The 23,507-nt window shown below is 41.6% G+C and overlaps 1 protein-coding gene across 3 annotated transcripts in view; it reads left to right on the top strand.

The window, feature by feature from the left end:
• The window catches only part of EVI5 (ecotropic viral integration site 5), a 118,666-nt gene that overhangs the window by 81,481 nt on the left and 13,678 nt on the right, over positions 1-23,507 (top strand). For all 3 annotated transcript variants that reach the window (XM_088444904.1, XM_088444903.1, XM_088444902.1), the window contains one exon: positions 8,945-9,040. In XM_088444904.1, the coding sequence (XP_088301030.1) occupies positions 8,945-9,040 (96 nt within the window). The remainder of the gene's footprint in view (positions 1-8,944; positions 9,041-23,507) is intronic.

Here is a 23,507-nt window from a genome sequence, read left to right as displayed (position 1 = left end):
GCCGTGCGGTACAGAAAGACGCCCAACATATATTAATTTACCTTCTCTTTCGTTTTAACACATTTGGTTTGAAATCTAAACTTTTCTGTGAAACTGGCTAGAAAATACCCGAGGAACCACAGTGGGTCTCTTCATTTTAGACACTGCTCATTTATAATTTCTTGAGCTGGCTGGAAAAATATCTATTGCATGTTACTCAAATCAGTGTCCTTAGCTGGGTCTGTGTTTGTTATTTTATGATATTTAAAAGACCCAGACCTCAAGCTTTATTTTCCATCTTCTAGCTTACAGGAAACACGTTTTTTTTGTTAATCTTTTTTTTTTTTTTTTTTTTTTTGCACATAAATGAGTCACGACAATGTCACTTAAAGGACACTTCACCACATTTTGTGAGCCCTCTTTTATCTCTCAATTTTGTGAAAATCTGGTATCCATCTCATAAGACCACAGAACAATATAGAGACAAATTGTAAGTGAGAGGCAATTCTGTGTGGTCTAAAATTACTGCTAGCTCTTTGCGAATTGGTAAGTTCAGCAACTCACGTGCTTTTTGTTTAGCGGGGTTTTTATTTTTTACCCTTTTTATACGACTGTAGCCTGCAGCAAATAGTTTTATTTAAGGTTTGTGGTTTTCATATTCTGTGAGTAGGGGGTTGGTGAGAAAGTGGTTTTGTTTTTAAAATGTAAACCTCCTTTCAGATTTTGATGGATGACCACTGTATCTTAATACCCCAATACATGTCTACCTTTTTTTTGTTTTTTACACCAAATATTCTTTTTTGTAGGAATTTCTGAGATTCACAGCAATGGTTCTCTGGCAGCAAATTCTAACATACTGTACAGCCCTGGTGATTGGCTAGTAAAGCTGCTTATTCTAACCAGGCTCCTACGATCTTGCATTCAGGACCTGTTCGGTGTTGGTACAGAGTTGTAAAGCAATTGAAGCTAAGCTATAACAGAATGCCTTTAATTTCATAGTACTTTTAATTCACAAAGTGAGCATTACGATATTCTAGTTTGACGTTGGTCAATCGCATAGACAATAGTTAAATAACGTTTACGCTCAATCATATTTGAAATGGCTTGAACATGGTCAAAAGCATTATCCTTGCTCACATTTAGCTAGTTTAGTTAGGTTTTTTATTCCCTAAAATTTCGGAAATTTGTTGGGGGTTTTCAAACTTTAGTTCTCGTGCAGTTTTGTCAAATTTTTTCTTCTTTGAAACATATGCCAGCATCTCTAGTGGATAGTAGCCTGCAGAGACGTCACAGCTCTGTATGAGATGAACGTGACAAACTGCACCATGCATCACGGCACATTTTCCAACTGTTCTCCATATAGATGGTCCCAAGTTTTGGCAAACGTGCCAAATGTTGCCCGGAACTTGGGCGTTTGTCATGCCGGAGAGTCATGACATTGGTGAACAGCAGTTTAAACACTTAACTGACTGACTATTTAAAACAAAAACAAAAATTCTAATTTTTTTTTTTTAATTCCTTGAATTTAAAAATCTATATTTTTAAAAAATTATTTATTTAAAATATATACCGAAGGGGTTTCTCTCACCCTTCCGTTGTAAAATTACCCACCCCACCGCCCCTATCGCTAATTGAACCCCCCCCCCCCCTTCCACACACCCTGGCACCCTGGCAATAGATCCCATTAACATTACTTCACCCGCTCAGTGGTTAGAGACTTGTCTAACCCACCACCCCCAGTGTAATTTGTCATTGTCTTTTGAACACCCCCTCCTCCCCTGTGACCAGTATACTGTATATTATTTTATTCACTCTTTAAGCCACCACTTTTACCTCTGTCTTGCCCCCCACTGCATGTTGTATTACTCCTCCCCTCTCCCCCACATGCAGAGCTCAGCGGAGCGTGTCTCAGGGGAGACTGATGATCAGTCTTCCCTTCTGCAGCTGATCTCTGCACTTGCAAAGATCAGCCAAGTAGCACCCCAGGTGGAACGAAGTTACCCTCCTCACACTTTTGTTCCCGGTGAATGCACTCCAGAATGCCATTCACACTGCATTCTGGGGCACGATTCCAGCAGTGAAGTTGGTGGTCACAGACCGCTGCATCACTGCAGGGGGACGGACAAGCATGAGGAAATCCATTCTACACATGTGCAGAACGGACTTCCTCCTTAATAGCCAGGGGACGCAGCGGGACATCACGGACGCAGGGGATGTGACAGTGTAAGCTAAAGCCCATCTGGTTGCTGTCGCATCCCATGTGACCGTACCAGTTAAGTGGTTAAGGACTTCTTGGGAGGGGATTTGGGAGTGGCTTGGTTCTTCTGAAGTGCTAGACAAGCTCCCTCGGGATGTAGCAGATCTCCACTGGCTTGAGAACATGACCAAAAGTGGCATAACAATGATCTCTTGTCCTGATTTCCAGGAGGCCAATGTTAGGAGAAACTTTATAGTATCTGTTATGCTGTTCTGGATATTTTGGTTAAAGAGAACAGATAGATCCAGGCTGAAATTTTTCTACATTCCAGGTGACATAAGGTCTGGCCTGGTGTTTTTGAACTACTAATAGTACTTTGAAGTTAAAACTAGTTAGTTTACGATTTTTAGTTTCCATTTATAATAAAGGTAGAAAAAATGAACCACTAGTGCAGCAGCAGTCAAAGATTGGCGTATTTGGGGCTATATCAAAAAGCAGCACTTTGATGGTAGTTTTTTTTTTTTTTTTGGCATATATTTCGGAATAGATAGAATATTTTCTCAGGCTCCATATAAAGCATAATTTTACGTTGCTGTCGCATTCATGGAGCGAAGGGCACAATTACTGCTTTGCGTTCTGTACACCTGTTCTAGGAATTATGTCGTCTTCTAAATTATGATTATGTTGTGGCTGCAGCCCCCCAAACACCTGTATTGCCTTTTAAGAAAGCAGTGTATAGGGAACTCTGATTGCTTTCATGTGTTGCCAGCTCAGATATGCAGAGGTTTAACAGGATGCTAATTTAAAAGTTCTTAAGAAACTTTTAACTCTTTAACTTAGCAGTTGCAATATTCTCACCACATTGTGCTAAGAATGTCTGTTTGCAAAGTTACATAATTCCTTATGGTTCTCTGCAATTGCCTCAATGCTCAGCAATATTGTGTTATTTTGCATGTCTGTTTATACTATTCATTGCAGTTATATCTGATGTATATGCCAATAACTTTATGCGTTCGTCATCCCGGTGGTCTGGATGCCGACGCTCCTATTACCGGCGACTGAATCCCGATGCCAGTAGTCAGAAGTTTGACCGCCTGGATACCGAAGGTAAGTATCGGAGTGTTAGGGGGGGTTAGGGTTAGGCATTGGGGAGGGGGAGGCTAGGGTTAGGCACTAGGGGTGGGATGTAATAGAGTTCGAGTTTTTAGATTTTGCGAGTCTCCCGGAAAACTTGCATATTTTGTAATCTCGACCAATGTAATAGCGTGCGCAATCCTGTAAACTCGCAATTTTCCAAATACACATTTTTTCAAACTCTCATCGAGATGTTTCCCCAGGTTGTACATACAACTCGTGCAATGTAATAGGGTGCAAGTTCGAAACTCGCACATAAAACATTACCATAATCTCGCCAAAAAATAGACCAAAGTGACAATGGAGAGTTGTATGTTAAAAATTGAGAGATTCCTTTTTTTTTTTTTTAAACCATAAACATATATTAATATGCATATCAAGTGTAAAATTACCTTTTTAAGGAAGTAAATACTCATAATTCTTAATTCTTTTAAAAGTGTCTAAATCGGACCCATATTCGTTTAGGAGCCAAAAATCTTGACTTTTTTTCAAACCCTATTGTGTGCATAGACTTTTCGCCCTAGGCGAAAAGTCTTGGGGATACGTTTTCTCCCCGGCAAAAAGTCTTAGGGATAAGTTTTTGCCACGGCGAAAAGTCATATTCGGTGTTTTTTGTTTTTGTTTTTTCCTATAAACCAAATTTTTGCAGCGTATTAAATACAAACATCTATTCCATTTAAATATAGTTCAAAATAAATTAATCAATCTAATTTTAGTTTATAAAGAAAGACGGACACAAATTTAATTCAACTTTTAATATAGGAAGGTATCAGGGAAAAAAAAAAAACACAAATTATAAAAACAACCAACATTACTGTGAGGCAGATGAGCTTCTACCCCTCCCTGACCCTGTAGTTGCACCCCCCCCATGTACAGGCACTTCGCCTCGGGGGACTCATTGGTGAGGCCGTTTGGAGACTGGTGGCTTGTGAGCTGGGTGTAGATGCTGATGGCACTTCCCTAAGGGCCCTTTGTGCCACCAGCTCCCTTTGTAATGCCACTGAGGCCTGTTTGCTCCCTTATGGCAGCATTTTGGTCTCTGGTGGTCTGTGTTTGCTTCCGTATGGCAGCATTTTGGTCTCTGGCGGCCTGTGTTAGCTCCACCAGATGCCTACTGAAGTCACTAGCCATATGAGTGCGAGTCCCCTGGGCTACTGCGGAGATCCTATTTAGCTTCCTTAGCTGGTGTGTGATGCTGTCCATTTGAATTTTTTGCACCTCCATGTACTGCATCTGGTGTTGACAGAAGGTGTGCAGGGACTGAGCCAGCTCATCTGCACTGGGGGTGGGTGGCTGTGTTGGTGCTGTGCAGGTGGATTTTGACTTGTTGCCTCCAAAGGACTAAGAGGAATTGTTGCCTCAGCCGCCTCCTCCTCCTCAGACATGTAGGCCACCAAGCCAAAATGACTTCCTGGGACCCTAGACGCTGGTGGTGTGGTCTGCGGTGGAGGCACAGAAACTCCTGATGGTTCTGAAAAATTTTAATAAAGTTTAGTAGAACTGAAATGTTTAAAAGTGTGTTAGGATTAATTTTGGAGTTTGCGTTTTATATATATATATATATATATATATATATATATATATATATATATATATACACATATATACATACACATATATACTTTTGTCCAGGAATGATGATGTTCTTCCATGCAAGATGACGTTTTGCCTCTTTCTGAGTTCCGTTTTTTTGGAGGGAAAAATCCGAACTCCACGTGCAAACTCGAACCTATCCGAGCCTGCACATCCCTAATATATATATATATATATTAAAAAACAGGTACATTCAGTAGTGACTGCAATGAAGTGACACAACGGGTGTATCTACATGATAAATGCTACGTTACAGTGGCATCGCTTATGACACTAACGTAGCATTTGGCATGCAGAAACACCAGCTGTCTGTCCAAAAATATAGGTATGCCGCATATCATTGGAATCATGTGTATTCTTTTTCCATTGATGTGCAAATAAAACACATTGTTACAATTAAAATGTCTATAATATAAAAAAAAAAACACAAAAATTATATGACCTGTTTTAACATGCAAGGAGGCTATGTATGTGTACACATCTCTATCATTACCTTTTAATTAATACTTTAAAATAAATAATGTGTAGAACATAATTTCGACAGTTCTATTGTTGTAGACTTTAATGTCACAATGCTAAGGTTAATTAAGTAATGTGACATTTTTCATAAATTCAAAACTTGAAAAAAAAAAAGTGAGGTTTTCATGCGTTGGCATAACTCACCGGCCTGCTCCATTGACCTTTCAATGCGAGGTATTGAATTGGAAAGGACGCAAAAAGGGCACCTGCCAAAACGGAAACGGCCGAAAAATCTTGTCTGATTGGTGTACAACAGCCTGATACCCCCCAAAAGATGCACTGACATGGGGGATCACTATGAGCCGTATTCAATTTGATTCGCACCCGCAGTACTTTTCCACCTGCAAAACAGGCAAAGTAGGCGGAAAGCCCGGGAGGCGGAAAAGTATTGCGGGTGCGAATCCAATTGAATATGGCCATTATGGGAGTGCCTACAGGTGCGTACACACTACACCATTTAAAATAAAAAAATGGGATCTACAATACTTTTAAAAAAAGACAGTGAAAAGTAGTAACATTTGTTTGCATACTCACCACGACGCCTAGGGGTTGCTGGCCTGTCAGTGTCTACAATATGTGGACCTGGAAAAACCTCAGGAGCAAAAACCGGCCTCAGCTCCTGTCCATGTGGAGTGAGGTGAACTCTCACTGCTCGTCCTCCTCCTGTCATGCGTCGCTGCCTATGCTCTTCAGCCATTTTCTCTTTTGTGTTCCTTTTAATATCATTATAGCGCTTTTTGATATTTTTAAGGTCATGCCGGTATTCACTGCATCAGTGATGTTATGCCACATCTCCTTTCGCCGTGCTGCTGATGTCCGGTGTGACTGTGCCACAAGTAGGTTTGTAAAAACAGGTACTATTGCATGGACCAGGGCGCAATTTTCATCATAACTGAAGCGTATATTATGCCCAGTTATTCCCAGGGGCTGGGGGTGCTTCAGCCTCCTCAACCTCAACACTACCCTCAGCCTTAGATTCCAGCTCCTGCGCTTCCTGCTCCTCCACCTCCTCACTGCTCGCCTCCTAACCAATATCAGGTTGCAGTACAACCTCCTCCTCCTCCTCCACCATCCTGGCCACCCTCCTTGCTTTTCTGGATGCCATGCTGCAGCACAATAATACAATTGTAGGCTTTTTTTTTTATATATACTCTCTCACCACTCCTTCACAAAACTCCTCACTACCTTTCAAAGGATAAAATGGAGGATAGGGGTTTATATAGGGTGTGTAAGGTAGGCATCAGGAGACTTTGGAGGGCCAATGAGTAACTTTTTTAAACTTGATAGAACAGTAAATGAAACTCGCATTCCAGTTGGTCCAAAAAAACGCGTACTTCTGGATCTGTATTCTCGCGAGAACACGCACGTGAAATTGCAATTTGGCAAAAAAATCGCACCCCATTACATCGCACGAGTTGTTTGGGAAACACGATCAAAACAAATGTGCGAGTTTAGAAATGACTAAAAACTCAAACACTATTACATCCCGCCCTAGGGGCGGAGGATAGGGTTAAGCACCAAAGAGGGAGGGCTAGGATACCGACTAAGAAGTGTCTGTATGCTAGCCCTTTCGGGATTCTAGCAGCCGGGATCCCAAGCGCTGGCATCTCATACCGATTCCCCAATAACTAAAAATAAATACTTCTATAAATTTCTATAGTTATCAAGAGCTTTACAGGAATATTCATCTTCAATAGTATATTGGTAAAAATCTTATAGCTTAGAAAGACTTCTAACCTGAAGCTTTTCAGAAAGGCTTTGTTTGTATTTTAAATCATAAAAAAACAATCTATACTAATATAAGAATGTCTGTTTTGTCAAAAAAAAACTACTGAACAGATTTTGTAATGGCATCATTTTGTAGTGGAAGCTCCTAGAAATAACCTGCACTTTGTTTCATCTCAATCCATCAAGGTACAGCTGAGTAATAACAAAAACAAAATGTATTGACCTCATCAATGCAAGAGATAGGTGTGACACCATGCGTGTGGCCTGTAAGGGGTGGGGGGAGAGGTGCTTTGTGCCCATGTTCACGTAGCCTACATAGCAGTCTGTGCACAGGGCACACAGTGACAGTGGTGGGCGAAGGTGCTGCTGCCATCAGTCTGTATAGTGCTGCTGGCCATGTGGGCTACTCCCGGGACAGGGCCCCTATGCATACTTGCCAACTCTCCCTCATTGTCAGGGAGACTCCCTGAAACAGTAGCAATCTCCCTGATTCTAACTTACTGCCATTATGAATATGTTATATATAAAAATAAAGATAGATATTTAAATTCAAATTGGATCATTAGTATCATTTTCCTGCATTGGTTATAAGGCACAATGATCCCTATGGCTACATGTATTTTCTGAAAAGTATTAGTGTGTTTTCATCAACAAATAGATCTTACTAACTGCTTTGGGGCTCATTTACATTTGGATGTAAGTAAATTTTATGACACGTGTCTCGGATGTAGCAGTACGCTCCCATCACATGTATGACACGTGTCTCAGATGTAGCAGTACACGCCCACTTTACCTCCATGCTCATAGGTGCTGCTTTCATAATCTCCCTGAAATGCTTTTTCAAAAGTAGGCAAGTATGACCCTATACAAAGCAATACAACTAGAACACCTCAAATTAAAAAAAATGTTGGCAGATGCAATTTCATCATGGGTGAAGCCACGGGCAACAGCTAGTTTAAAATAACTCTGGTTAAAATGCCACAAACTGGTGTGTGATGGTCTACACCATCTAGGGAGGAAAGGGCTATTATATCTGTAATATTTTCAGATTTGGGTTGGTGTAGAGGTAATGAGCAGTAGTGGGGGGAAAAGGGAGAGTATATCACTTGCATTTTAACGCTAGTCTGTCTGTACAGTATGCTTATGATGGCAGGTGGGCAACATGCTGCAAAGTGATCTAGAACATGTGTGGGAATCGGTTACTGTAAAGGAGCCTACTTGCCTACCAAATTCCCTTGACTTTATTGCACCTGTTTGTCTTTGTGAAGGAAGTCTGTTAACTGACAGTCTCTGATAAAACATTGCTTACATGCAGCTTCATGGAAAGTGCCTTTGTGGCTGGCCCTTTTTTATTTTATTTTTTTTCCCACGCAAATATTTGAAAATTATAAATAGTGTGTGTGAACAATATTTCTTTTGGTGTATTCATATGCAGAAAATAGGAAAACCATGAATTAAGTGAAATGTATGGTTCTCATAATTTTTTTTTTTTTTAAATAAGTTACTACTTGGTATATTTTACATAATTTGAGGTCATTTATATTTTATGGTTTCTGAATATTTAATGGGATTCTTATGTGTAAGACTACCCTCATTCAAAAGATTTTACCTTCTAATATTACAATTTGGACATTTTTAATTGTGTTCCTCCTGTTCCTGCTATTATTTGGATGATGTGACCCAGACAGCACATTCATGCTTAGCTGACCTCATTGTATGTTTGAGTAAACACTGAGCCATCTTTTTCTGTTCAGAACAGTTTTACTCTTTTTTTCTTTTTTCTTTTAATAACAGAAAGAAGAAGGGAAAATTCAAGGACAGCTCAACAACTCCGACTCCAGCCAGTATATCCGCGAATTAAAAGATCAAATTGAAGAACTGAAACACGAGGTAGGGGGTTTATGTGTATGTGTGTGGGAATATGTAACTTTGTGCTGATATTATCATTGTCATCTGTGCTAGTCTTTAAGATTTAATCTTTATTCGTCACCCAAGTGATCGGTTGAGCATATTTAACATTTTATTGGTTTCTTGGCTATTAATTTTTATAATAAATCATACATACCCTGCTTGAACTTCTACAAATTATATTTTGCTGCATTTCTTTGTGCTACCTGCCAACTGCAAGTGCGATGTTGTTGCACCTGTTATTGGTGGTTTCTTTAAATGTCCCTAAGTAATCAATGAAGAGATTACAGCTGACTAGTGTCATATCCAAGGGCGACACAAATGAATGGTGTTTATTTTAATTTTATTTTTTTATTTCACCCAGAAGAGACCAACTCCAAAGATTTTGAATAGAGTATACTTGCTGATTGTACCCGAATCCTCTGCGCTATGCTGGATGGGGCGATCCAGTTGGGTGTGGGGTGCCATGAATTGCATCATCACAGCGATCTGCAGCATTGTCCAGCGGGGACAGGGCCATGATGAATGTGTTCATTAAACCTCCCTTAGAACGTGGGTGGAAACTGGGACACTGGCCTACTCTCTTGGAGGTTTTGGAAAGCTCCACGTAATTCGGGAGTCTCCCGGACATTCCGTTTGGAATAGAAGAGTTTGACAATAAATCACCTAAGATTGGCACATAATAGGTGAACAAGGACACCTGTGTTTTTGCACCATATGGCGCGGGACGCTTGTTGCGACTTAGATGCTACACCACGGGTAGAGATTCCATTACATTTTCTAAAGTGTTGTGACTTATTTGCATTGCAGCTGTACACAGTCTCTAACAGTGTACCAGTCACATTAGATTTGTACTATTGTTATAAAGGAATTGATATAAAGTCGCAGATTAAGCGTAACGATACGTGGCATGAGGCATGGCGCAGTCACTTAAATAAAGTCTTTTTTTTTTTTTTTTTTGCCTTTTTGTACCCTTATTAGCCACACAGAAGTCCATAAATTCCAGCAGTCAGTATAGCCTTGCACTGTACTTTTGTCGCAGAAGTGTTGCGACTAATGTACATATATTTGGAAAAGTCTCAGGCTGAACAGCTGTTGCGGAGTGCCAAATGGGGCTTTTTGACTCTTTGAGCAAAGGTGTATGTGGATGATTGTAATTAATTTTTTTCTTTAGGTTTATAGTCAGATTACACTTGAGACCAATTTTACCCAGATACCTGACATGGTCACATCAGATGTAATGACGCCAAGCTGGGCTTTCCCTCACTCGTTTGCATCTGATGTACCCATGTCTGAGGAGCATGTTGACCGCTGGGCTTACACCCACCCACTCTGCTGGACCCTCTGTTTCCGCAGCACCTTCCGCCAGCCTTCTACTGTCGGCCGGGGGGGCAGGAAAAGATTGATCCGAAAAAAATCAAAAAATAAAGTCCATCAGTGTAATTTTATCTTTAACGGTTTAGGCAGCGTAAACCAATAAAGCACTGGGATGTCCGTTTTTTTTTTCATTTTCTTTACTAAAATTGTCAGTGCTCCCTTTTTGTCATGCACTAATGTTTCGTACACCTAAACCTTCCTCCACAAATGCTCAATAGAATAGTGACAACTGCATCAAAATACGTCCAGTGGTTCTCAAGCTTAGCTCGAACAAAGACAGATGCCTATCAGGGACTTTATATTATGCTATGATAGATATATTTATAATCACAGTAAAAAGCTTTTTTTTTTTTTTTTAAACAGTTTAAAAAAAAATAAATAAATAAATTCCAGGGACCTTTTTTGGAAAAAAAAAAAATGTAAATGATCAAAACATGTAAATGGCTAGCTATCCCTTATTCAGTGTAATTTTATTAACATATCTGCATATTTGTTAATACACGTATGAATTGCTACTATTTACATGATTTGATCATTTTAAAAAAAATCTACAATTTTAGAGACTATTTTTGGATAAAGTTTAGCCAGCTTAGTGGTTAAAGCACCATAATATTTATCTAATATATTTTTAATGGCGTTGAAGTGTTTTAATCTGTAATGGTTACTATGATCTTGAGTGCATAGTTGAAGTGAACGCTGTGTTTAGCATACACGTCTGTTAAGTGACCTTTTTTTAAGTAAAAAAAAAAAAATCTAAATATTCTTGTCCATAAAAAGAAAACTCTTCAAGAATGAATTCCTTTCTTGTTTGATGCAGTAACCTGCACCTTCAATCCCCGTATGTCTAAATGGTTGAGGTTTTTTGTGAAACTAGAGTGTTGTTTTGCCTGAAGCACATGTGCTGATTTGTGGTCGCTTACCGTTGTGGGGAAAGTATGTGCCTGTGTGCTGGTATGACAGAGATTGCAAAAAAAAAAGGATACTTGCTTAATGTCAGTTACTACATGAAAACTGAATTAAAATGTTTCTACAGAAATGTTTATCATTAACCTACCTTCACATTGGCTGATTTGGTTACTCTGCCTGGGCTCAGTTCTAAGTTTTGCTGTGAACAGTAACTTAAAAAAGTGAACAGCAGTCTCTTCACATATGACCAGGTAGTGGTCTACTCTATACTTTATCAGCGAAATCAACAGACTACGCCACTCCCAGTTATTGCTGATGACAAATGCATTTACCATGAAATCTGTAACTAACATGATCAGGTTTTGAAACCAATCAAGGTACAGAAGTTACTAGTTCGTGTACACCAAGGTGGCAATTTTTTAGGACAAGCTAGACCTACTTTTTTTTTTATATTTTTCAAGTATACTTCACACAGTGAACACTATTCCTCACAAATGTATTCTAGTCTATGCTTGGTAAATAAAACTAGATGTAGCATTGAAGGTGTCATTTGTACACATTTGCATTTATAGGGGATTTGCTGAAGGCATTTTTTACTGGTATCCGAACTCTCCAAAATGGCAACTGTCTGCAGATAATTATAGAGATTCAGATTAGTAAGGAGACTATAGGTGCTAGGAGGCTTCCAAACATTATAGGCAAATTAGAATTTAATAATCTTCAAAGGAAATTGAGTATAACTGACACATAGCTGTCTGAAGGTCTGGTAACCTAGAGATTGCCATTTGATACAACTGTTAGGCCACATCTTTAACGTAGAATACAGTGTAGGGCATTTTAAGCTGGGCATCCACTATACAATTTTCTGTCCAATCTGGCTGGTTGGAATGAAAACCTGGTAATGTATGGGAGCAAATGACAATCGACCATTTGCTCACAAACACTGGAAAATAGCCAAAAATGGTTGTTCAGACAATTTGGTTAAAACACACAAATTTAACCAATTTAAAAAAAAAAAAAATTGTCCTTTTTTTCAATGTTTAAAATCATATGATTGACTGTTATTTGCTCCCATACATTACCAGGTTTTAATTCCAACCAGCCAGATTGGACAGATATCTGACAGAAAATTGTATAGTGGATGGCCAGCTTAACTGTAACGACGCCATTTGAGAGCTTGAGATTTTAGAGGTGCCTTCATTAAGGGGCTTAGAAATACCAGGCTCGTCTATTTCCTTGTTAAAGTGTCTCCCTGTAAAAAATAAAATAAAAAAATATATATATACACACACACACACACACACACACACACACACACACACACACACACACTGAACCCTTATATCGCGCGTACACTGGTTCAGCTGCACCAATTAGGTGGACCTCTGCTAGTAGAGGACCTAAAAATAGGGTCATCGCTTTGAAAAACCTGCACCTACCACATAAGAAGTCCACCTAAGAGCTCACACCTGTAAAGGTGTAGGTGGCAGATAACAACATCTATCCTTCTGTACTGGGGCAGGTTTACTAAAAGTTGTTTTATGCGATTTATGTATTTGTATTGTAAATTGTTTATATTTTTACCTCTGTTGATATACCAAGAATAAAATATTCAGGTATAAGAATTATGGGCTACCATAGGGCTTTTATTTTATGAACAATATCCAAAACATAAACTTATGGTGATTTGAAGACTAACTAGAGGGTTGTGTTTGACCAACAGCCAATATTGCAATAAATCCCCCTAAGTGGTGGAAATTTCTTCTGTTCAATTAATACTCAAAGTTGTAGCGCACCAAAGGTACCCCTTCTCTTCTATATATATATATATAGATAGATAGATAGATAGATAGATTATATATATATAATGTGTGCATATATGTGTGCTTTTGCCTTCCGTCTGATCAGCACAATAAAATTTAGGAGGGTCTCTCCCCCTGCCCCCCCTCTTTACTGATGATAATATCACATGCTTGCAATGTACAGCTGTGGCCAAAAGTTTCGAGAATGACACAAGTATTGGTTTTCACAAAGTTTGCTGCTTCAGTGTTTTAGAATTTTTTTTTGTCAGATGTTTCTATGGTATTCTGAAGTAAAAGTACAAGCATTTCATAAGTGTGAAAGGCTTTTTATTGACCTTTTCATTAAGTTTATGCATAGAGTCAATATTTGCAGTGTTGACCCTTCTTTTTCAAGACCTCTGCAATTCACCCTGGCATGCTGTCAATCAACTTCTGATGGCCACCCATTCTTGCCTAATCAGAATTTGTGGGATTGACCACAAGTTCTCAATGGGATTAAGGTCTGGGGGAGTTTCCTGGCCATGGACTCAACATTTCGATGTTTTGTTCCCCGAGCCACTTGGTTATCACTTTTGCCTTATGGCAAGGTGCTCCATCATGCTGGAAAAGACATTGTTCGTCACCAAACTGTTCTCTGCGTCGGCATGTGCAGAATGTGGACATTCTACACGGACCGGCCCTAGGGGGAGAGTTGGCTACTGGAGTAGAGGTTAGGATTAGGCCCAAGGGGGAGAGTTAGGATTAGGCACTAGGGGGAGAGTTGGCTACTGGAGGAGAGGTTGGGATTAGGCCCGAGGGGGAGAGTTAGGATTAGGCACTAGGGGGAGAGTTGGCTACTGGAGGAGTGGTTAGGATTAGGCCCTAGGGGGAGAGTTGGCTACTGGAGGAGAGATTAGGATTAGGGCTAAAAGTTAACTGTTAATGATACTCGCATGCTAGAAGCGCAGCTGGATCCCCTGGAAGTCATAATCGTCGGATCCGGGAGACCTCGCTGGAGTTGTTGTACCAAGTAAGCCTCCCAAGAACTCCAGGGAGGTTTCATTGACATTCTAATGATATTGATATTTCAGTAGCATCAACATAGTAAATGTATACATGCCAAGCATGTGTACATTATGACCATGCTGACATTGACTGTCACACCCCTAAATCAGTGGTACATAAACCTTTTTGGGCCTTATTGGGATGTAGTACTCTCTTGAAGGAGCTGTAATAAATATGAATTTAAACATGTAAAAATGTAGAATTTGCTACAGGAAAAGCGTAACATCCATTATGCCATGCCTCTCAAGAGTACAAATGTGCCCTCTTACACTATTGCCGCAGTCACGCCAAACAGCCCTTCTCTGCCTGCCAGGTCTCGTACGACTCCGCTTTTGCCGAGCCGCTTGGTCGCAATGTGATGCGACAAGACTGCACTGATTAATATGATATGCAACATTGTATATCTCTGTGCAACTGGGTCCGACTCTGTATATGAAGTGTTATGATGCAGGGCCACAGCTTTCCTCCACGCAAAGGTCCGTTGTGCTTCCTATAAAAGTCACACATCAGATTAATCAGTGCAGACTTGTGAAACTGTTTGTCACATTTTCGAATGGAACAAGACAGGTGCACGGGACCCTGATGGCTCTCTCGCTCCACATGGTGTATTGAGGCTAGGTGTATGAGGACAGGTCTGTATGTAGTGTGGTGTTGTCATGAAATTAATGGAGTAGGCAGTGCCCCATACCTCCTGTAGAAACGCTCATCGCCGCCCCCTCTGCATATCTCCCAACTTTTCTGATTCCTGATGTGGGACATTGTGCGCATGCCCGAAAAGGGGTGGGATTTTGGAGAAAGGGGCACCCCCCCTTTCACATCACTGTGGGGGCATGCTTAGCAATCTCAGAGATGCAGGGCTGCCCCCAGGCTCCTCCTGCTGCCCCACCCCCCCTCACCCCACAGCAGGACACTGTCCTGCTGTCCCACTCAGGGGACGCAATCTCAGAAAATGGGAGTAGGGAGATATTCTTCTGTAGTATTTCCACTCCCTTCAATTCTGTAGTAACATCTCTCCTCCCCCACCAGTCACCTCTGTAGTAACCTCTCCCCTCCCCCACAGTCACATCTGTAGTAACACATCTGCCCTCCCCGCAATCACCTCTATAGTAATACATCTGCCCTCCCCACAATCACCTCTATAGTAACACCTCTTCCCTCCCCCCACAGTCACCTCTATAGTAACACCTCTTCCCTCCCCCCGCAGTCACCTCTGTAGTACAGGTTGAGTCTCTGATATCCAAAATGCTTGGGACCAGGGGTATTTTGGATAACGGAATATTCCGTATTTTGGAATATTTGCATAATATCATGAAATATCTTGTGAATGGGACCCCAATATACACACATAATGCTTGTATGTGTTATATACACCTTATACACACAGCCTGCAGGTAATTTTATACAATATTTTCAATAATTTTGTGGCTCAAACAAAGTTTGTGTACATACATAAAATTGTTATGTTTCATATACACCCTATATACACAGCCTGAAGGTAATTGTATACAACATTATTAATAATTTGTGCCTTAGACAAAGTTGTGTACATTGAACCACCAAAAATCAAAAGTTTAATTATTTCAGTCAAGCCAAAAAAATTCCGTATTTCGGAATATTTGGATATGGGAGACTCAACCTGTAACACATCTGCCCTCCCCGCAATTACCTCTATAGTCACACCTGTCCCCTCCCCCACAGTCACCTCTATAGTAATACAGCCCCTCCTTCGCAGTTACCTCTGTAGTAACACATCTCCCCTCCCTATCAAGGCTGTGGTAACAAATTCCCCACCCAGGTTACCTTTATAGAAACACATCTCTGCCCAGTCACCTCTGTGGATACTCGCCCCCACCCCTCATATCACTTCTGTAGCAACACATTCCCCCCATCACCTCTGCATTAACACATCCCACCACCTCTGCTAATCACCTCTGTAGTAGCCCATTTAGCACGCTTGGCCTGTATTACAAGACAATGGGCTTTGAACACAGCATTCCCATATACTGTAGCTGTAACTCTTAACAGTAAGATCTGTTATACAAACCTAAGGGCACATATTTCCGTACTGAGATAAAAGCCAGATCGCTCACAAATTCAAATAGATTATAAGTACTGTATTAAGAATGTTTTACATTCTGTGATCTACCAGAGTGCACTACTGACTAGTGGAATTAAGGACAATGGCCAGGCCAGTTATACATCTCCTAAAGATTTTTGTAAAGGATAAGAATCTGACCTGTTTAATGTAGTTTACAGTATACTACTTCCAGGTGCAATTTAATTTAGCGATCTCTGCTGCAGCGGGCTGCATTTTAGCGTGTCATAGTTTTGTATAGACCTTCACAAATATAGCGTTCTTAAATTCACTCACTGATTTTAAGTAGCCAGGCCTGCTAGCAGCTCATGCAGGTTGTAAGAAGATCTCGCCCTCCGTATGGCAAAGGCAAAGCAATATAAGCCTTTTACCACCATGAATTATTTACAAGCTTGCAATGCATCCTAGAGCAGGTGTTCCCCTGAGATACATTAAACTTTGCTTAATTGACAACATGCACACAGTGGGGTCAGATATATAGTTTGTTTTTCTTTTTTTGGTTGCTTTTTTTTGTGCCAAATTATTAAGCCTGGAACTGGTGACCACACCAAGGCACAGATCAAACTTGCCAATACTTACTGCTGTTGACGCATGCGGTATCACCCTGATGTTCATTTTTTTTTCTCTCTCAAACATTCTTCACTAAATTTCTATAAAACATAAATAAGTATTGATTGCATTTAGTACATAAGATCAGAATAAGCAGCAAGCCCATCCTGGAAAATAGGGACAATTATGGTAATGAGGGACGGCTGGCTTCTTTTAGCTCCTGTTATTATGAGCTTTACATTTACAGGGGTCCCTGGTACAGAGCTTCCACAATTCTACTAGTTGGGGTGAGAGTAAATGAGGTTGTAACCTTTTACTTGTGTGAATTGATTGTATAGTAAATATGCAGAAAACCTATCCACCATGTGTGATATCTAGACCATTAAGTAGTACTCTGGCAGTATTATTATTATTATTATTATTATTATTATTTTATTAGTATTAGATCCTGTGTGATAGAGAAAACAAAACAATAAAAACCCCTATTTTTCAAACCAATCTTTTTTTGGACTGAATATTTAAATTCAGTTTGCATGGTAAATGATGCAGAAAACAGATAATCAATTCACACGGGTAAAGTGCAGTTGAAGTGCTTGTTAATTATTGCTTTCCTCTTTAAATCACACCTTTTTTTGTTGAAAGCGAGCAATACATCCCGTTGCAATAGTTTGCTAAAGAGAACTGAGTAGCCCGCAGCAACACACAACTTTGGCTTGATTAAGGTTTAACCGCTGCTCAGCAAATACTGTTCTGAACATTGCTGTGAAAAAAGTGTGAGGGAGGGGATTTCCCATTCTAAGCTGTATAGTGCTACTGACCACTGCTTATACTAATGTGTATGACCAGCCAATCTGTCAGCAACGCTAAATTGTATGTCTGGAACCTTGCATCTTATCAAAATGATATTCTGCTACAAACTAATATAGGAAAGCATGCATTCACACCTCTATAGGAGCACCTTTCCTGCATGAAAAGCCCAATAGCTTACAGTTGTAATAAGTTGTTCGCTGGATGGCATCGTTCTACAGTTCTAAGTGGCTATAACACTTTAGCTGCCATTTTAACTGTTCTGCAGGGGTAAAGTCCACTTAAACTTCACATATTCATAGTGCACATGCTAGTAATACACAGCAAAGGGTACAAAACAAGTTGTTGGGTGTTTTTTTGTCCAATGCACGGTAAGCTGACTGGTGGTTTGGTTTGTTTGGGTGTTTTTGCAGCTTCTTGTATTTTGTAGCTCATCTGCTTATATGCCAAATTGGAATATCTTTAAATTCAGGGAATGTTTGTTCCAAAATATTGCAATCATTTGTCAAGCTGACCAACCACGTCACTTGACCTATACGGGCGTGTGCGTGTGTGTGTTAGTATGTATGTGTTGGAAGGAACTGTACACATGGTGAGGTTTCTCATACTAATGCTACTTGAGTGCTGTCCAGAATGGCCATATTGTGAGCCTGATTCCGAGATGCCCACAGCTCTGCCTCCATACGCTGTCTGCGATTAGAATTCTAATGCGAATATCCAACCTTATTCTGAGTCGTATGGAACTCTGCAGCTGCACAGTCCCCAGCCCTGTGTTATTTCTATTATCGCCTGTTACACTGACCTGCCCCAACCTAGGTGCTAGAGATCCATCTGAAATGGGCATTTCCTAGGCATACACATGACGCAGATTATTGGGTAACTAGCAGCACACCCACTATACTGTTGTCTTTCATGCATATGTCCAGTTGACTCCCGGAAATCTCTTTAGCCTTCTCAGGGCTCAAAAGTTAGAAGTTTCTGTTCAGACAGAAGTTGGAAGTTACCGTAGGGATTTATGCAGCGTGAGGGCTTCGTAATGGAAGAAATCTTACTTTTAGGTGGAGTTCTTCAGCGCAAAAGATTTTAAAATTTGTTTCAAGTATATCAAATTATAACTTCTCTTTTGACCCTTTGTATACCCCTTAATAGTATGGTCCATCTCTGCAAATTTGGACCTGAAGTCCCTATTTTAAGTCCTGTAATGGAAAAAGCATGTATTTAGTATTTTTCATGCTATTTCTATAAATATTAGTACACATATTGCAATTTGGTGGAGAGACCGTATTAGAGAGCGAGGAGACCGTGGAGGACTCCCCCCTTAACCCCCTCTTACCCCCCTCCCACCGCTTTCTCTGTGAGGTTGTCTCTCTACTGACCCAAGTGAGACAATCCAGTCTGTCTAGGTGGTATTCTGTCTCAGCACTTGCCCCCGCAATGCGATGGGAAATGCATTGTTGGAAACCGTAACGTTTAGGTTGAATAGCAAGTCAGACTAAATCTTTCATATAATGTTCATTCTCAGTATTTGTCTTTAAGGGGGCGATTCAATTCTTTTATCGGGTGTCTTAACTATTAGGTGCCCAACGGAGCAGTTCCATTGTTCCGTTAGGGCGTCCGATAGCACTGGGATTAGCCAAGCGGCTGAACCAGTCTAAAGTACTGCTTTGGGTGTCCAAAGTACAGACAATAAATAGGCCAATTTCGAGATGGCATCAGTGAGCACACACAGGTCCGTGAACTTATCACAGATTCTTTGTGTTTTCGTGTGAATCCTGATAATTTTTAGCACAATGAAAATGGGATTTAATTGAATTATGCGCAAAAAAAAACTGGTGATAAAATGAAAAAAACTTGAAGTAATTATCTGGGCTAATTAAATTCACCCCCTTAAACTGGCTATACACGCTACAATTATCGGGGCGATCCGCCCGATATCCGTGGATCGCCCCAATTGTAGCGTGTGTGCGGGCTAGTGATTGTTAAATATTGCTCGGTCAGGCATGCCGGATTGTCCAGCATGCCCGTCCGATGCGATATTTAGGGGGTAAACTGCCAGCCGCATCGGGCAGTGTATGCCCAGCCGCGGCCGACGGACCGAAATTTCCTGTTTTCCTTCCCATGGGGCGGAGCGCAGATGTCGGGCTAATACACTGTGAGAAATTTGTGTATGCCGCAGACATCTGCGGGCTGGCAGGCTGCTAGATAAAATGTCTGTCGGTCTGACAGGTGTATGCCCAGCTTAAGGCGTATAGATGCTATACTTGAATACAGTGATTTTAGAAGAAGTAGTAAAGGCAGCTCCCACATACTTATTTTCTCACATTATACAAGTAAACAGATGAGTCATGTTTTCAGATCTAATTTTATGTTCTGTAGTTTTATGGTTTGGTTTGGTTTTGTTTTTTAAGCTTCCCACTTGTCACCAGTAGGTCCATGTGATAGTACATTTTTAAGATTTAGACGTGATGCGTTTGTTACAATAACCGCTTGCCCACTGAATCATTGGGTGAGTATAACAAGCTAAAGAATACATTTATTGGTCTACTTAATATTACCAGATAGCAATTTAGATATATATGAGATGTTGCAGTCTATTAATTCACTAGGGTACATTGAAGAGTGGTAGTTATGCTAGAGTGTGTATGCATTTGTGTGTATTCTGTATGTGTATATATACCATGTGTGCATATGTATATAAGGGGTGAGCGGGTTCGGATTTCTGAAATTTGAACCCCCCCGATCCGAGTCAGGCTCGACTTTTCCCGCCTGACTCGGATCTGAAATCGAGGCAAAACGTCATCATCCCGCCTTCCGGGTCTCGCGGGTTTTGGATCTTATATAAGGTACCCGCGTCGGCGCCATTTTCTCACTCGGCTGTGGACAGTGAAGAGGGAGGGTGGGAGTTAGGGCTGGCTGGGCTGTGTAGTGTAGTGTAGTGCAGTGCAGAGTAGTGTTGTGCTGTGCTGTGCTGCGCTGTGCTGCTGTTGTCCACTACTTCAAAGTCCATAGGGGCTGGCTGTGTTGTGCTGTGCTGCTGTTGTTAATAGGGGCTGTGTCCACTACTTCAAAGTCCATAGGGGCTGGCTGGACTGTGTTGTGCAGTCAGTTCTCCATAGGGGCTGTGTCCACTCCAAAGTCCTGTGCAGTGTCCCAGTCCTAAAGGGGTGCTGTTGTGTTGTCCAGGGGGTGCTCTGTCCATCATGGGTGCTCCCCCCAAGTGCTAAAAAAATATTTTTTCTGTGTTTGTGAATTGTGTGCGCAGTAGCCGCACGTGCATCAACAAAGTAGTGCCAAGCGTGCGCCTGTGTCATAAGTAAAGGGCCGGCTGGCTTGACCGTTAAAGGGTGCTGTAACCCCCAAAGTACACTCCAGTCCAAACCAAATAACAAAATATTTTTTCTGTGTTTGTGAATTGTGTGCGCAGTAGCCGCACGTGCGTCAACAAAGGAGCAGCGCCAAGCGTGCGCCTGTGTCCCATAAGTAAAGAGCCGGCTGGCTCATTTCTTAAAGGGTGGTGTAACCCACAAAGTGCACTACTCTCCAGCAAAAATAAAAAAATATTTTCTGTGTTTAGCCGCACGTATATATCAAATCGATATAACATAAATGGAGGACCAAACTTTCTCCGATAAAAATAAAATAGAGAAAGATCAAGAACCACTTCCTCCTAGTGCTGAAGCTGCTGCCACTAGTCATGACATAGACGATAACATGCCATCAACGTCGTCTGCCAAGGCCGATGCCCAATGTCATAGTAGAGGGCACATATAATCCCAAATGACAAAGTTCAGGAAAATTACCTTGAAAAAAACATTTAAATCATCTGAAGAGAAACGTAAACTTGCCAATATGCCATTTACGACACGGAGTGGCAAGGAACGGCTAAGGTCGATCCCTAGTATGTTCATGACTAGTGGTTCAGCTTCACATGACGATGGAAGCCCTCCTCCCACTAAAAAAATCAAGAGTTAAGCTGGCAAAAGCACAGCGAAGAACTGTGCTTTCTAAGAAGATATCACAAATCCCCAAGGAGAGTCCAAGTGTGGTTGCGATGCCTGACCTTCCCAGCACTGGACGGGAAGAGGTGGCTCTTTCCACCATTTGCACACCCCCTGCAAGTGCTGAAAGGAGCACCCACAGTCCACTTGCTGATATGCAAATTGAAGATGTCACTGTTGAAGTACAACAGGATGAGGATACTGGTGTAGCTGGCGCTGAGGAGGAAGTTGGCGAGGAGGATTCTGATGGTGATGTGGTTTGTTTAAATCAGGCTCCGGGGGAGACAGTTGTTGTCCGTGGGATGAAAAAGCCCATCACGGTCATGCCTGGGCAGAAGACCAAACATTCCACCTCTTTGGTCTGGCAATATTTCTATCCAAATCCGGACAACAACTGTCTTGCCATATGTACCATATGTAAAGGTGGAATAAGTAGGGGTAGGGACGTTAACCACCTAGGAACATCCTCCCTTATACGGCACCTGCAGCGTGTTCATAATAAGTTACTGTCAAGTTCAGAAACTTTGGCTAAGACCGTAAGCAGTCCAGGGACACCTAAATCCCGTTGTCCTGTTGTATCCAAGCACCTGCAAACCACACCGTCAACTCCCTCCTCGTCAATTTCCTCCTTAGTCAGGATCAGAAGTAGTCCTGCAGGCCATGTCACTGGCATGACTGACTTTCCTATCCGGGATTCCTCTGGAGGATCCTGCATTGCTACGCCTCCTGCTGCCGCTGCTGCTGTTGCTGCTGCTGGGAGTCGTTCATCATCCCAGAGAGGAAGTAGGAACACCACTACTTTTACTAAACAATTGATCCTCCAACAGTCCTTAGCGAGGAGGATGAAGTACGACAGCAGTCATCCTGAAGCAAAACGTATAACTGAGGCCTTGACTGCTATGTTGGTGTTAGACGTGCGTCCGGTATCCGCCATTAGTGCAGTGGGATTTAGACAATTGTTGGAGGTAGTGTGTCCCCGGTTCCAAATCCCGTCTAGATTCCACTTCACTAGGCAGGCGATACCGAGACTGTACAGAAACGTCAGAAAAAGTGTCCTCAGTGTCCTGAAAAATGCCGTTGTACCCAATGTCCACTTAACCACGGACATGTGGACAAGTGAAACAGGGCAGACTAAGGACTATATGACTGTGACAGCCCACTGGGTAGATGTATCACCTTACGCAGCAACAGCAGCAGCGTCACCAGTAGCAGCATCTCAGAAACGCCAGCTCGTTCCAAGGCAGGCTACGCTGTGTATCACCGGTTTCAGTAAGAGGCACACCGCCGACAACCTCTTAGAGAAACTGAGGGAAATCATCGCCCAGTGGCTTACCCCACTTAGACTCTCCTGGGGATTTGTGATATCTGACAATGCCACCAATATTGTGCGGGCATTACATCTGGGCAAATTCCAGCACGTCCCATGTTTTGCTCACACAATCAACTTGGTGGTGCAGAATTTTCTGAAAAGCGACAGGGGCGTGCAGGAGACGCTTTGGGTGGCCCGAAAAATTTCTGGCCACTTTCGCCATTCAGCGACTGCGTGCCGAAGACTGGAGCGCCAGCAAACACTCTTGAACCTGCCCCGCCATCACCTGAAGCAAGAGGTTGTGACGCGGTGGAACTCAACCCTCTATATGCTTCAGAGGATGGAGGAGCAGCAAAAGGCCATACAAGCCTATACATCCACCTATGACATAGGCAAAGGAGGGGGTATGCACCTGACTCAAGCGCAGTGGAGAATGATTTCCGTGTTGTGCAAGGTTCTCCAGCCCTTCGAACTTGCCACACGTGAAGTCAGTTCAGACACTGCCAGCTTGAGTCAGGTCATTCCCCTCATCAGGCTTTTGCAGAAGCAGCTGGAGAAAGTG

This window comes from Taudactylus pleione, unplaced genomic scaffold, assembly GCF_031769625.1.
Source record: "Taudactylus pleione unplaced genomic scaffold, aTauple2 ptg000373l, whole genome shotgun sequence".
NCBI classification, from domain to species: domain Eukaryota; kingdom Metazoa; phylum Chordata; class Amphibia; order Anura; family Myobatrachidae; genus Taudactylus; species Taudactylus pleione.
This window is presented reverse-complemented; position numbering and strand designations above follow the sequence as displayed.